The sequence below is a fragment of the Eleutherodactylus coqui genome, chromosome 12, assembly GCF_035609145.1.
Source record: "Eleutherodactylus coqui strain aEleCoq1 chromosome 12, aEleCoq1.hap1, whole genome shotgun sequence".
Lineage (NCBI taxonomy): Eukaryota > Metazoa > Chordata > Amphibia > Anura > Eleutherodactylidae > Eleutherodactylus > Eleutherodactylus coqui.
In genome coordinates this window covers 26061020-26073789 of record NC_089848.1, presented here as the reverse complement: position 1 = coordinate 26073789, position 12770 = coordinate 26061020, and the positions used below count along the sequence as shown (strand labels likewise).

The window sequence follows — 12770 nt, the reverse complement described above, 5'->3', positions numbered from 1 at the left end:
GGCTGAGTCAACCTTGAGCCGCCTACCTGAACCATGCAGGGATTGAACCCAAACCTTCAGGTCATGAGTGAGAGCTTAGGACTGCATTCTGCTGCCCTAACACTCTGCACCACCTTGTTAAACATAATGTACTGTATGTTGCAGTTTTAGGGCACATTTGGTGTTTACATAAATGTAACTTCTGTAGTTTTAGAACTAGAAGGCAGCACTGTATCACAAACCAGCCGTGTCTCATCTGTCTGCATGTACTTTGTGATTGGGCTACACTGGAATACATTGTGGACTGCACTCCCTGTAACGGTGCCTGAGAGGTCCATGGCGTTTCAGAGGTTATACGATCACCCTTCGCAGTAGTTGTTTATCACAGAACTGGATGTGATTTGTTTGGCGGCCAATCATGTAAGAGGCGGCAATATAATTGTAACTATTCCATGAAAAAGACATTAGATACAAGCCGTGCGCTGCGGACAACTACAGCGTAACCCGGCCTGACCCCTATCAAATATCCATTCCGCTCTTTGCTATCATTCGCTGTGACTGTTCCCACAACCTCTTGTTCATTGATATTGCTTTCTTTCCATCCCAGATAACATCAAACGAGAAGCATTTAGACAGTATGAAGAATGATGGAGATCTTCTTATCCGCGCTCTTCAGAGGCTCACTCAGGAATCCAGGTGAGTTCCCTCGGGCAAACAGGAATTTCCACACCCTGAAGAAGCTGCTGTATTCTACACGCTACAAGGAGGGTCGGAATCGGCGTCACTGATGAGATTTAGGGATTTTGGTTTCAAAAATAACTTCCTTTTAATCGTGGAAAACTTTATTCCTCTTCACCTGTGATCGATATCTAAGGGACGTCCGGGATAGCACCGGACGGCAACAGCTGAAACCTAAAATCAAAACAATCAGGCGGAAATGTCATCTTCTATCACATCGGTAAAAAATTCTGTTCAGCCATTTGCAGATGTTCTAGATTTTAGGTGGAAACAAAGGAATTTGGGATTTGGTTTAAAAAACACATTTTGACTCTCATGGGGTTTATGTGATTCCAGCCTTGTTCATTGCAGTCCTGCACTTTGACACTGTTGCCACTCGAGGGTTAAGTACCCTACAAAGGAATTTTGTCCCTCATCTACACTCATTTAAAAAGAACAATCAGGTACCTAGAAGACGTTCTCAGAGTCAAGGGAAACATTCTCTTTGTGATTTATATCAGAAAAGGAATCATTTATTGGAGAAAACTGACTCTTTGAATGGAGGCTCTGATACCCTGTTGTACCGTGTCTAGCTTAGATACAAGATGTGATACGTGGGGCATGGAGGCTCTAGTACCCTGTTGTACCGCGTCTAGCTTAGATACAAGATGTGATACGTGGGGCATGGATACTCTAGTATCCTGTTGTACCGTGTCTAGCTTGGATACAACATGTGATACAGGCGGGCATGAAGGCTCTAGTACCCTGTTGTACCACCTCTAGCTTGGATACAAGATGTGATACAGGCAGGCATGGAGGCTCTAGTACCCTGTTGTACCACCTCTAGCTTGGATACAAGACATGATACAGGTGGGTATGGAGGCTCTAGTACCCTGTTGTACTGCCTCTAGCTTGGCTACAAGATGTGCTACGTGGGGCATTGAGGCTCTAGTACCTTGTTGTACTGCCTTTAGCTTATATACAAGACATGATACAGGTGGATATGGAGGTTCTAGTACCCAATTTTACTGCCTCTGGCTTTGATACAACATGTGATACGGGCGGGCATGGAGGTTTTAGTACCCAGTTGTAATGCCTCTAGCTTGAATACAACATGTGATACGGGCGGGCATTAAGGCTCTAGTACCCTGTTGTACCGCCTTTAGCTTGCATACAAGACATGTGATACGGCCAGGCATGGAGGTTCTAGTACCCTGATGTAACGCCTCTAGCTTGGATACAAGATGTGATACAGGGGGCATGGAGGCTCTAGTACCCTCTTGTACCACCTCTAGCTTGGATACAAGATGTGATACAGGGGGCATGGAGGTTCTAGTACCCTGTTGTACCACCTCTAGCTTAGATAGAAGATGTGATAAGGGTAGTAATGGAGGCTCTAGTACCATGTTGGACAGCCTCTAGCTTGGATACAAGATGTGATACAGGTGGGCATGGAGGCGCCAGTACCCTGTTGTACTGCCTCTAGCTTGGATGCAAGATGTGATACACGCAGGCATGGAGGCTGTAGTACCCTGTTATACTGCCTCTATTTTGGATACAAGATGTGATACAGGCGGGCATGGAGGTTCTAGTACCCGGTTGTACCACCTCTAGCTTGGATACAACATGTGATACAGGCGGGCATGAAGGCTCTAGTACCCTGTTGTACCACCTCTAGCTTGGATACAAGATGTGATACATGCAGACATGGAGGCTCTAGTACCCTGTTGTACCACCTCTAGCTTGGATACAAGATGTGATACAGGCAGACATGGAGGCTCTAGTACCATGTTGTACTGTCTCTAGCTTGGATGCAAGATGTGGTACAGTTGGGGATGGAGGCTCTAGTACCCTGTTGTATGGCCTCTAGCTTGGATACAAGGTGTGATACAGGCAGGCAGGAAGGCTCTAGTACTTTATTAGGTCACTTCCAGCTTGGATACAAGATGAGATACAGGTGGGCACAGATGCTCTAGTACACTGTTGGTCTGCCTCTAGTTTGGTTGCAAGATGTGATACGGGTGGGCATGGAGGCATTCAGCTTCCGTGTAATATCCTGTGGCATATCACTCCACATTGCTGTAGTTGAGTCTCTAGTTCATGCAAACTCATATGTTGACAAAGTTGGCATCCCAGATGGTCCCATACATGTTGTATTGACAATAAATCTGGTGACCGGGCAGCCACAGAAGTGTGACAATGTTGTGGAGGCTTCCTGTGACCCCCTTGTGTGTGCGGCCGAGCATTATCCTGCTGCCCCTTGGAAGCCGCCATAGGAGGAACACATGTGGCTGGAGGATGTCCTGAACATATCGCTGAGCTGTCATTGTCCCTCCTACCACTACTAGGTGTGACCGACTGTTGTATGCGATGGCCCCCAGACCATCATACCAGCAGTGGGGGCAGTGTGCCGCTCCACAGCAAAGACAGAATCGAGATGCTCACCCCTAGCTTTCTAGACATGAACATACTAAACCTGGATTCATTGTTAAAGACAACCCGGTTCCACTTCGTAGCAATCCAGTTTTGGCGTTCATAGCACCACTGCAAACACAGCCAATGGGTGCCATATGACCAAATGCCTTTTCGCCAAGCGCCTGGAAATGGTTCCAACAGACACAGGGGGAAGTGATAATGGAACAGGCTTCCTTATTCATAAGCGTTATCACCCTCATTGGGACAGATAACAATACACATTAATTATTAAGCAGCAGCTTACATCTGGGTAGTCCTCGGCTCTGAATTAAAGGGGTTGTCCCGCGCCGAAACGGGTTTTTTTTTTTCAATAGCCCCCCCGTTCGGCGCGAGACAAACCCGATGCAGGGATAAAAAAAAAAAAAACGGGTAGTACTTACCCGAATCCCTGCGCTCCGGTGACTTCTTACTTACCTTGTGAAGATGGCCGCCGGGATCTTCACCCTCGGTGGACCGCAGGTCTTCTGTGCGTTCCATTGCCGATTCCAGCCTCCTGATTGGCTGGAATCGGCACACGTGACGGGGCGGAGCTACGAGGAGCAGCTCTCCAGCACGAGCGCCCCATTCAACACAGAGAAGACCGGACTGCGCAAGCGCGTCTAATCGGGCGATTAGACGCTGAAAATTAGACGGCACCATGGAGACGGGGACGCCAGCAATGGAACAGGTAAGTGAATAACTTCTGTATGGCGCATAATTAATGCACGATGTATATTACAAAGTGCATTAATATGGCCATACAGAAGTGTATACCCCAACTTGCTTTCGCGGGACAACCCCTTTAAATGCTATGTCCACCCATGTAACTATTTTTATTGTTTCCTAGCACCTTGTAAAATTAGGACATTTTGTACAATAAATTAAATTACTGTTTTCTGTCTACAGACCTGTGTGCCCATGGTTGCAGGTGTCATACATACATACTGTGTAATCTAATCATGAAATTATGCTCCTTTCATATGTGCCCTGCTTCTTGCTAATGGCAAGATGGAGCAATGCCTTCACAGCGCCACCTATTAGCAGGCAGCATTTCTGCAACCCAATGTCAGACCTTTTAACAGGTTTTGTAACAATGACTGCGAATATAAGCCAAAGCCAGAGTCTTCTCCAGAAGGAAAAGATACCCATGTACAGACAGCTGGTCCTAGAGTAGCATGGATGGCCTTATAAGTCTTTTCACACCTTCTATGTGCTCTACCTAAGGAGAAACTGTACTCCTCCCAAGCCATGTCATAGGCCTGTCACTAGCCAGCCAGAAATCTATGGTACACCGATGAGGGATAAAAAAACCCCGAAACAGCTGTCTGTGCATGGTTTATCTTTTTCTACCTGAAGAAGACTCTGGCTTTGGTTTATATTCCAAGTCATTATTACAAGGCTTGTTAGGGCTCATGTCCATGAGCCAATGAAAGTAGTCAATGAAAATAAATGGACTTTCATTGATCCATGGACATGAGTGTGTAAACACTGCGTGCAGATACATACGAAAAATAAATGGCATCATGTTCTGTTCCTCTGCGTACCACGCAGTGTGAGCTCTACACTTTTGTATAGGCAGCGTATGCAAACGCCATCCATACGCAATATATTGCATGTGGGCGGTAATTTTATAAGCAACCCTGCTATGAAGCGGAATTAAAAAAATATACATGGACATGCACAATACACTCGCTGCTCAGACGCGGTCTCTGCCAGCTGAGCCGGTATTTACAAACGCCGGTAAACCCCCGTGGGTCGATTTATTGCCTGAATTCTCACTGGAAACAGCAAAGTTGGTCAATAATCGCCTGGAGTACATGCAGCCCCCGGAAGGGCACTGCGCGAGAATTCACTCACTTGTCAGAGTCGCTTGCTTTTTAGCAAAACTAAAAACTCTTGACAAATAGGAGCCGCTTAATGTTTGAGCCACTCCGGTTTACTGTGAATAGAGGTGGCTGGGCCGGAACAATGAACGACTATTGCCCTTGTGTAAGCACTGGAGCGATAGTTGGGTGCATTAGGGAAATCTTGGCCGAACCTGCAGATTTCAGCATCAGTTAACCATCTACTGTGTATGTGGGTGGCCAGACTCAGATGTAAGGGGAGAGGGGAAGAAGGATTGGGCATATTGGATTTCAACATGCCTGATCCTTTATCGTCATAAGAGATAAGTCATTGTTAGAGGGGTTCAGCAGTGATTTCTCTCCCTCTGCCTACTGAAAAAACACAAATTGAAGTCACATGCTCACGGGTAAGTCAGGAGGAATACCTGTGGGCCAATTGAGTTTTAGGCCAATGGCTCTGAAATGTATGGCAGCTTTAGATACTAGCAAGATCTGCTGGATAGTCGGACATTTTCTAAGGTGTATGGCCAGCTCGATAGTGGCACAGCCCACAACTAAACTAGTGAAAAAGTAAGAGTTAAAAACTCCTGTCGGCACATGAAAGGAATGAATAGGATTTGATAACATTCCCATTCACATAACATTTCAGAACTGGCCAGTGCTGCAAATACAGCAGCTGCAAAACTGCAACACGAGCCCAGCGTAACCCTGCAGCGTGCATACAGTTAAATCTGCAGCCCCCTGCTCAGATGTCACAGCCATTACTGAATATAATGCAGTCAGTGTGGCCCGTCTGACATATGCTATATTAGCCATAAGTCCTCACAACTCTTATTACAAGTTCAAATGATCTTTGTCTTCTCTCTTGATTTATGTATCAACCTCCAATTCATACTACAAGCTTCTCATGTTGCCTCCCCTCCTCCTTACCCACCCTTTGGCTGTATGGCTCCGCTCCCCCCCTTCCCCCACCTTGCCGCTTTGCTTTGATCCTTACTGTGGTGTGGGAGGCAGGAGAATTACACAACTTATTTTCCCTTCACTTTGACTCACATAGTGGCCTTTTGTTCACTGCTAGCCCACATATACATGATTCTGTATGGGAAATAATGTATCCAGTGTGATGCAGAGAAGTGATCCTTACATTGCCAACAAATGCAAGTTTGTGGCTTTGTTTATTTCTACTTGTCAACAAGTTCAGTGGAGTCAATAAATCTATAAGGAAGGGGCTGCGCTAAAAACACGTGTGTAGTATGTTTAATTGATGCAGTTGTTGAGTCGCTCAAGGATGCCAATGGGAACATTCATCAATGATTGTATTATCTCTAAAAAAAAAAATCCTGCTATTGTAAGCCATTCTCTTACCTGCGGCACAGGTCACATTTTGTGCTGCTCCCCCATAAAGGAATACACACAAATTGCTGCACCTAGATTTGCAGTTCAATTAGCGCAGTCCCCAACTTATAGTAACTGCTAACACTAAAGGGCAGCCCTGCTCTCCTCCACCATGCAAAGTGAGTCTGCTGCCAAAATACTATGTATCACCACTTACAAGTCTTGGTAAAAAGTCTGACATTGACTTGCAGGAATGCTGCTTTCCAGTGGGTGGTGCTGTAGAGATATATTTTTTTTCATCTTTACATTTACATATTTCCCAGAGGAGCATGGGTGGCCTTATAAGTCTCCTCGCACCCTCTAGGTGCTCTCCCTAAGGAGAAACAACACCATTCCTGACCACTTATTATAACAGCTTCAGTCCTTGCACGGGTGGTAAATTATATATTTGGGGTTAGAGGATTCAGTCTTTTGAGATTACAGATAAAGTTAATGTTCCTACTTTCAAATTTACATTTATTTTCTTACTCACATCGCAAGAAATACTGGAGAAAAGAGAATTGTGCTATATATAAGGCGAATAGATGCTGAGACATGAGTAGCCATTATGCAAACATGACATGCTGAAGCCTACTGATTCCCCACAGAGATAGGACAGAAACCAATAAGGCAATGCTGGAGCCACATACAGAGTCTTCATTCAGTGGTTCCAGAAAAATCCCTCAAATAGTTGTCCATTTTTTCCGAGTGACATCAGTGATCTATGATTAGTAGGTTCAGGGAGGAAGCTTTTCTTCACTTGACAAAAGTCAAATCTTATCTACGCCTGTAACATAAAGATACCGGGAGGAATTTATAAAGCAATACGCAACACTTTTCTCATGTAAAGAACGCTGCATATTTTGGCGCACACTATATAATTTGTGTCTTTTCTTGCCTTTTGCCACTTTTGAAAAATGTATCATTACAATTGGGCTTATATGCACTCAGTAATAAATGATCCTGTGTAACTAAACTATATTGCACGAACAAAGAACCGCATACACAGAGCAAAAGTGATATAAGTGTCAGCCTGAGTTCACACAATAGATGAATAATATAAGAATTTGAAAACCGCAGCAAACCTGTTGGAAACATATATATAAGTACATCCATCAGTGCCACAATGACGTGCCCAAACCTCTCCATCTATCATTAACTGTAATGGGTAACGCATGAAAATAGCAGCAGACAAGTACCGGTAGTACAAATACAAATCAGTATGGGGATACCACATCACGACACACACTTCGCTTCCTCCAGGGGGTGTTCATGAAACTTCTGTGCATGTAGTCTTTTGGTTATGCACCTTTAAAAAATGGCTGGGATTTAGCAAAAGGGAGGAACAGCCAATAATAGTGCAAAAAATGTAATAGTTCTTTGAAGCCAGATAATGGCACAAAAATGCAAATAGATTATATTTTCTGGCTGTATGAAAGACCAAAATGCGCCATATTTATTAAGTGGCATGTACCTACAAACTTTAATTTAAGGCTAACGTATGAAATGTCGGTCTTAATAAATCTCCTCCATTGTCGTCTATAATTATAAAGTTGCATGTTTCAATATTAAGCCTTTGCAATCCAATTTTGGGTTCAGGGTTTCCTAGGGGGCTCTCTCTTTCTGCTATTATACAATGGCGCCATCTGTTGGCTAGAGCCAGTACTGCAGTATGTGACATGCTGGAGAGGCCCCCTAACAACAGAGCGGCCAGTAATATACAGTAAGAACACCCTGCCGGACGTCTTCCGACGCCAGAGCTGCACAGGCTTCAATCAGAATGTAGGAAGACGTCAGACAGTGGATTGGAAAGGGTTAATCACATTGCAGTAGAATGCAATTTCATTAAAGGGAACGTGTGACATCCCCACGGAGTGAGTTATGGTGCTGTTAGGGGACGTGACAGGAAGCCGGCTGATATATTTTTTAAACTTACTCCTGCGACCCAGCGGTGTTCTCATCTCAAGTCCTGGTGGCACACAAACCTCTGGCTGTTTTCAGAGCCCTATGTCTGCACTTCTCCCACTGACTTTTATAGGAGAGAGCAAACATGGAACTCAGAATTTCATGCTGCGTGCCGACTTCAGAGGGGAACACTGCTGGATCGCAGGAGTGGGCGACTATAAAAAATGCCTCGCCTGACTCCCTGTCTCGACCCCTAACAGCACCATAACTTAGGTTATGGAGCTCTGGGAAGTGATAGGTTCCCTTTAAAGGAGACATCCCGGCATAAAGTTACACGTGACTTAATGTGACCAGTATGCTATTATTCGGCATTCTACTCTATATGTAACCCTATGACTGGCACAAAGGGCTTATTAGTCATACTTACAATACTAACCAACCATCACCCACCTGAATGATAGGCGTGTGAGTGGCTGTTCTTCAGTATTTTGCACCTGTGCTATCTACCTCATATAGCACTGTGGTTAATCTGCATCAGGTGGCCCTAGGTCACCTAGAGGTAGTAGTTAGGCATGTCTGCATATACCCGGGTCTAAACCACCTTGTGTACGGTATGCCGGCTCAAACTCCATCTTGCAATAAGAACAGATACTTCACTTGATCGGGCCGTACATATCAAGTATTTATTTGCAGATTAACAAATCTGGCTAAATTTGATAAATTTGATGTCTGTGGTGGTCATATACCTAAAATGAACTACAGATTCTACTAAATAAGCTGGATCTACCAATGATCTGCAGATAAATGTGAATGGCTAGCTTTAGCCAGAAAAGCCATTGTTTGACATGCTGAAGACTCACATTCTCGCACAGAAGGAAACCACACAAGTCAGGTACATGACATGACACGTATTTTGATATCGGTGACTTTAAGCATGTAAAGCCAACGATAAAGTTAGGGACAGACAATTTTCAGGGGGGGGCTCAGCTTTTCCCCAACTGATGATGTCAGGGAAACCATGTTCATGAGCGTTGAATTCCAACGCCTGATCATTTTGTTGCCTGGGAGATAAGCCGGCACCAGAGCTGTCTGGCTGCAGCTTACCTCCCTAATCACATCCGTTCATATTGGGGAGCCAGTGGTGACAACTGTCAGATATACAATCGCTCCCCCAACAGTTGTTGAAGGTATATGGGCACCTTTAATTACTGATGCACACAACAGAGCTTGCAACTAGAAGAACTAGAAAAGACTGTTGTGTAATTACTAATATCTGTAAGGCTACATTCACATGATGTCTAGGTCCCCTATCTATGGTCTCCGGCACTAGGTCCCATTTAAAATGCAAAAAACTACATTCAAATGAAACCCTAGATGGAATCATAGGCTTGAGTTACTAGAATGAAGACCAAAGCTGCAAGTCTTCTGGCAATTTCCGTAATGTAGCTGGACAGAACAGCGCAGTTGGCTTAAATGTTAGAAAGAAACATAAATCTGCTAAAATGGAGGCCAAAACTTGTAGCTTTGGTCTCCATTTTAGAATGCAAACTTATGGTTTTGTCTGAATGCAGTTTTCAGTATTTGAGACAGAACCCCAGGATGGAGACCCAGACACAACCTAAATGAAGCTGCAATGTCTATTCACATAGTGTTATGACCTCCATCCTGGGGTTCTGTTTGAGTCCCCAAAAAGGAGTCCCCCAAAGGAACCATAGACTTTCATCACTCAATCAAAGTCCAATTGGGTCTCTCTTTGTTTCCGGCATTGTGTCAGACAGAACAGTGTAATCGACACCCCATTTCTGTCCAACACAAACATCAGAAACAAACGGAACCCTAGTCAGATGGAGACCGGTGCTAGCAGCTTCGGTTCCAGTTTTAGCAATGAAAGCCTTCAGTTTTGTCCAAGGTTCCCTCTGGATGGTGGGACCAGCAACCCAGACTGAACCTCGAGACGGAGGCTGGTCATGCACAGTAGAATAAAGTAGTCTGAACCTTGGGAGCACTGGTTAATAATAACAGTTATTATTTATAGAGTGTGAACCTACAGTATTCCACAACACTTTGCAGTATAGAGGTTACATGACTACGAGTACAAGCTGAAACATTAGAGAGTAACAAACTAATCAACTATTCAGGTAATAGTGAGGGCATGGCTCACAAGAACTTACAATCTGCAATGAACTAGAGATTTGTACAGTGATACAGCCATGTTTAATAAAAACTGGGTAGTACAAGTAAAGTCACATGAGTCAGTCACCAGACAGTATCTGTGTGCAGATATGAAGTGCTTTTGAGTGTATGGTGTGTGTGGGGGGATATTATTGTTTGTGAAGAATAATATAGAAGAGGAACGGAGAAAAGTTAGATTGGGGAGGATTAATATAAAACAGTTATTTTAGAAAATATAGATTTGCCCCAAAAGATGTGTTTTAGGGCATTCTTAAAATTTTGAATGTTGAGAATTAATCTGATTGCCTAATGCAGCACATTCTAGTGAAGTGATGCAGCTCAAGACGTCTTAGGCTCCTTTGACATGGGATGACTTCTTGGGTGCAGATCCTTGAAAGGTCGTCCCAGCGATGATTGTTCCTATGCTTTTACACAGGGGGGAGCATCGCTGAGTGATTAGAGACTGAGCAAGCCAGGAACCATTCTGGCCCGCCCGCCTCTATTCACAGTACACAGGCAGTCGTTCATAGACTATCGACTGCCTGTTTACATGGGCCCATCATTGGTCAGTTTTTATGTATACATAAACTGAAATACGAACAAGTTATTGTTCATGGTTCAGTTAGTGCATGCATTTAGACTGAACAACCATTGTTCAGATTCTCATTAGATGACGGGAATCTGAACAGTTTATCTGCCTGTGTTAATGGGCCCTTAGAGAATGGGAGTAGAAGGTTTGGATTTGGAGGATGTTGAAACTAGATCCTTGGCAAAATAGAAAACATGGGTTGCGTAGTAGACAGAGATGTAGGAGGATATAATATGGTGAAGCAATGTGGAGAGCTTTCTGAATGAGGGTGATAAGTTTAAATGAACCCCTGAATGACCACCTGCCGTAAATGTATGGCGGGTGGCCATGGGTGGTTTATAGAGTAGGCATAGGAGCGGAGCCTGCTCCCTACCCAGCAGGTGCCGGCTCTTTCTGACTCCTGAAACTGCTTTATACCCAGCAGGTGCCAGTTGTTTCTGACTCCTGAACCTGCTCTATACCCAGCAAGTGCTGGCTATTTCTGACAGTTAACACCATCGCTTGCAATGGAGCAATTGAAGCTAGCTCCAATCGCAGCTGTTTAACTGCTTGGATTCAGCTGTCAAGGCTGACTGACCAAACTAGCAGCTGGCCAGAGGGAAGGGCCCTCTCTAGCACCCCTGAAGCCATAATTGTGGGGTGCTGATGGGTTCACATGGCAGTCTGGAGCAAAATGAAGGCTTTAAGGGCTGCCGTGTATTGCAATCTATTATGTCTTACTTGTGGCAGGGCTTAATAGTCCTTGAAATGCACAATATACTGCTATTCCACCTCAAAAACTAGACCGAGTTGATCACACATGCTCAGTGTTTCTTCTCTCTGCTTCACTGGGAGTGTCAGATTATAATTAGTCTTAGTGTTCAGAGTGAAAACTTTAAAATATTAGATTTTCTTTTTAAAGGTGTGTCCCACAAAAATATCATTATAACTAAATCTAACCCATAATTAAAAACATTTATTTGTTTATATCCACAGATATATCAGGAATAACATTAAAATATTACCACCTGCTGTTTCTATTGAGTAGCCACCTCAGTAAACGCTCAGAAGGGGTCGCACATGCTCAAGTCTTGCTGCTCTCTCTGCTCCACTGGAGGGGTCCCAGTGGAGCAGAGAGAGGGGTCCCTGGTGTGGTGAGTGGCAGCTTCTGAACTTCCAACATCTTCTTTGCTTTTGAAAAGGTATTCTGAGTAAGTGATAAGATATTGAGACAGCATTACTGCAGTTGCTCTGAAACGTCTGACAGCAAAGAAGTTGCTGGAGCTTCAGAAGCCGCCGCTCACCACCTTGGGAGTCCATCAACATCCCAGTGGAGCAGAGAGAGAAGTGAGACTGAGCATGTGCGACCACTTCTGAACATTTACTGAGGTGGACACAAAATAGCTATTCAATAGAAACAATATAGGTCTGAGGATAGGTCATCAATAGTATTTACCTGGAAAACCCCTTTAACATACAGGAAGTAAACTGAAATCTATCCATTTGCTTTCAATTTTCTTACATCAACTGAAATAAATGGGGGGAAAAAAACGGAGATATTTAGCTTTGTATTAATACTGTGTCTCTGCTCAGAATAGGAATAGAAAATGGAATAGAGAGACAGAAAGCCGGAATGCAAGCTGAATACTGCTCTTTCTGAGCCCTTTACATTGTACTCATTATAATATAGCAAGAAACATATTATGATGTAGCTCTGTACACAGAATGTGTTCCTTAACTTCAGTCTCTGCTGGAGC

The 12770-nt window shown here is 44.1% G+C and overlaps 1 protein-coding gene across 3 annotated transcripts in view; it reads left to right on the top strand.

Moving 5' to 3' along the window:
* The window catches only part of ULK4 (unc-51 like kinase 4), a 649532-nt gene that overhangs the window by 603529 nt on the left and 33233 nt on the right, over nucleotides 1-12770 (top strand). For all 3 annotated transcript variants that reach the window (XM_066584674.1, XM_066584676.1, XM_066584675.1), the window contains exon 36: nucleotides 587-675. In XM_066584674.1, coding sequence (XP_066440771.1) covers nucleotides 587-675 — 89 coding nt within the window. The remainder of the gene's footprint in view (nucleotides 1-586; nucleotides 676-12770) is intronic.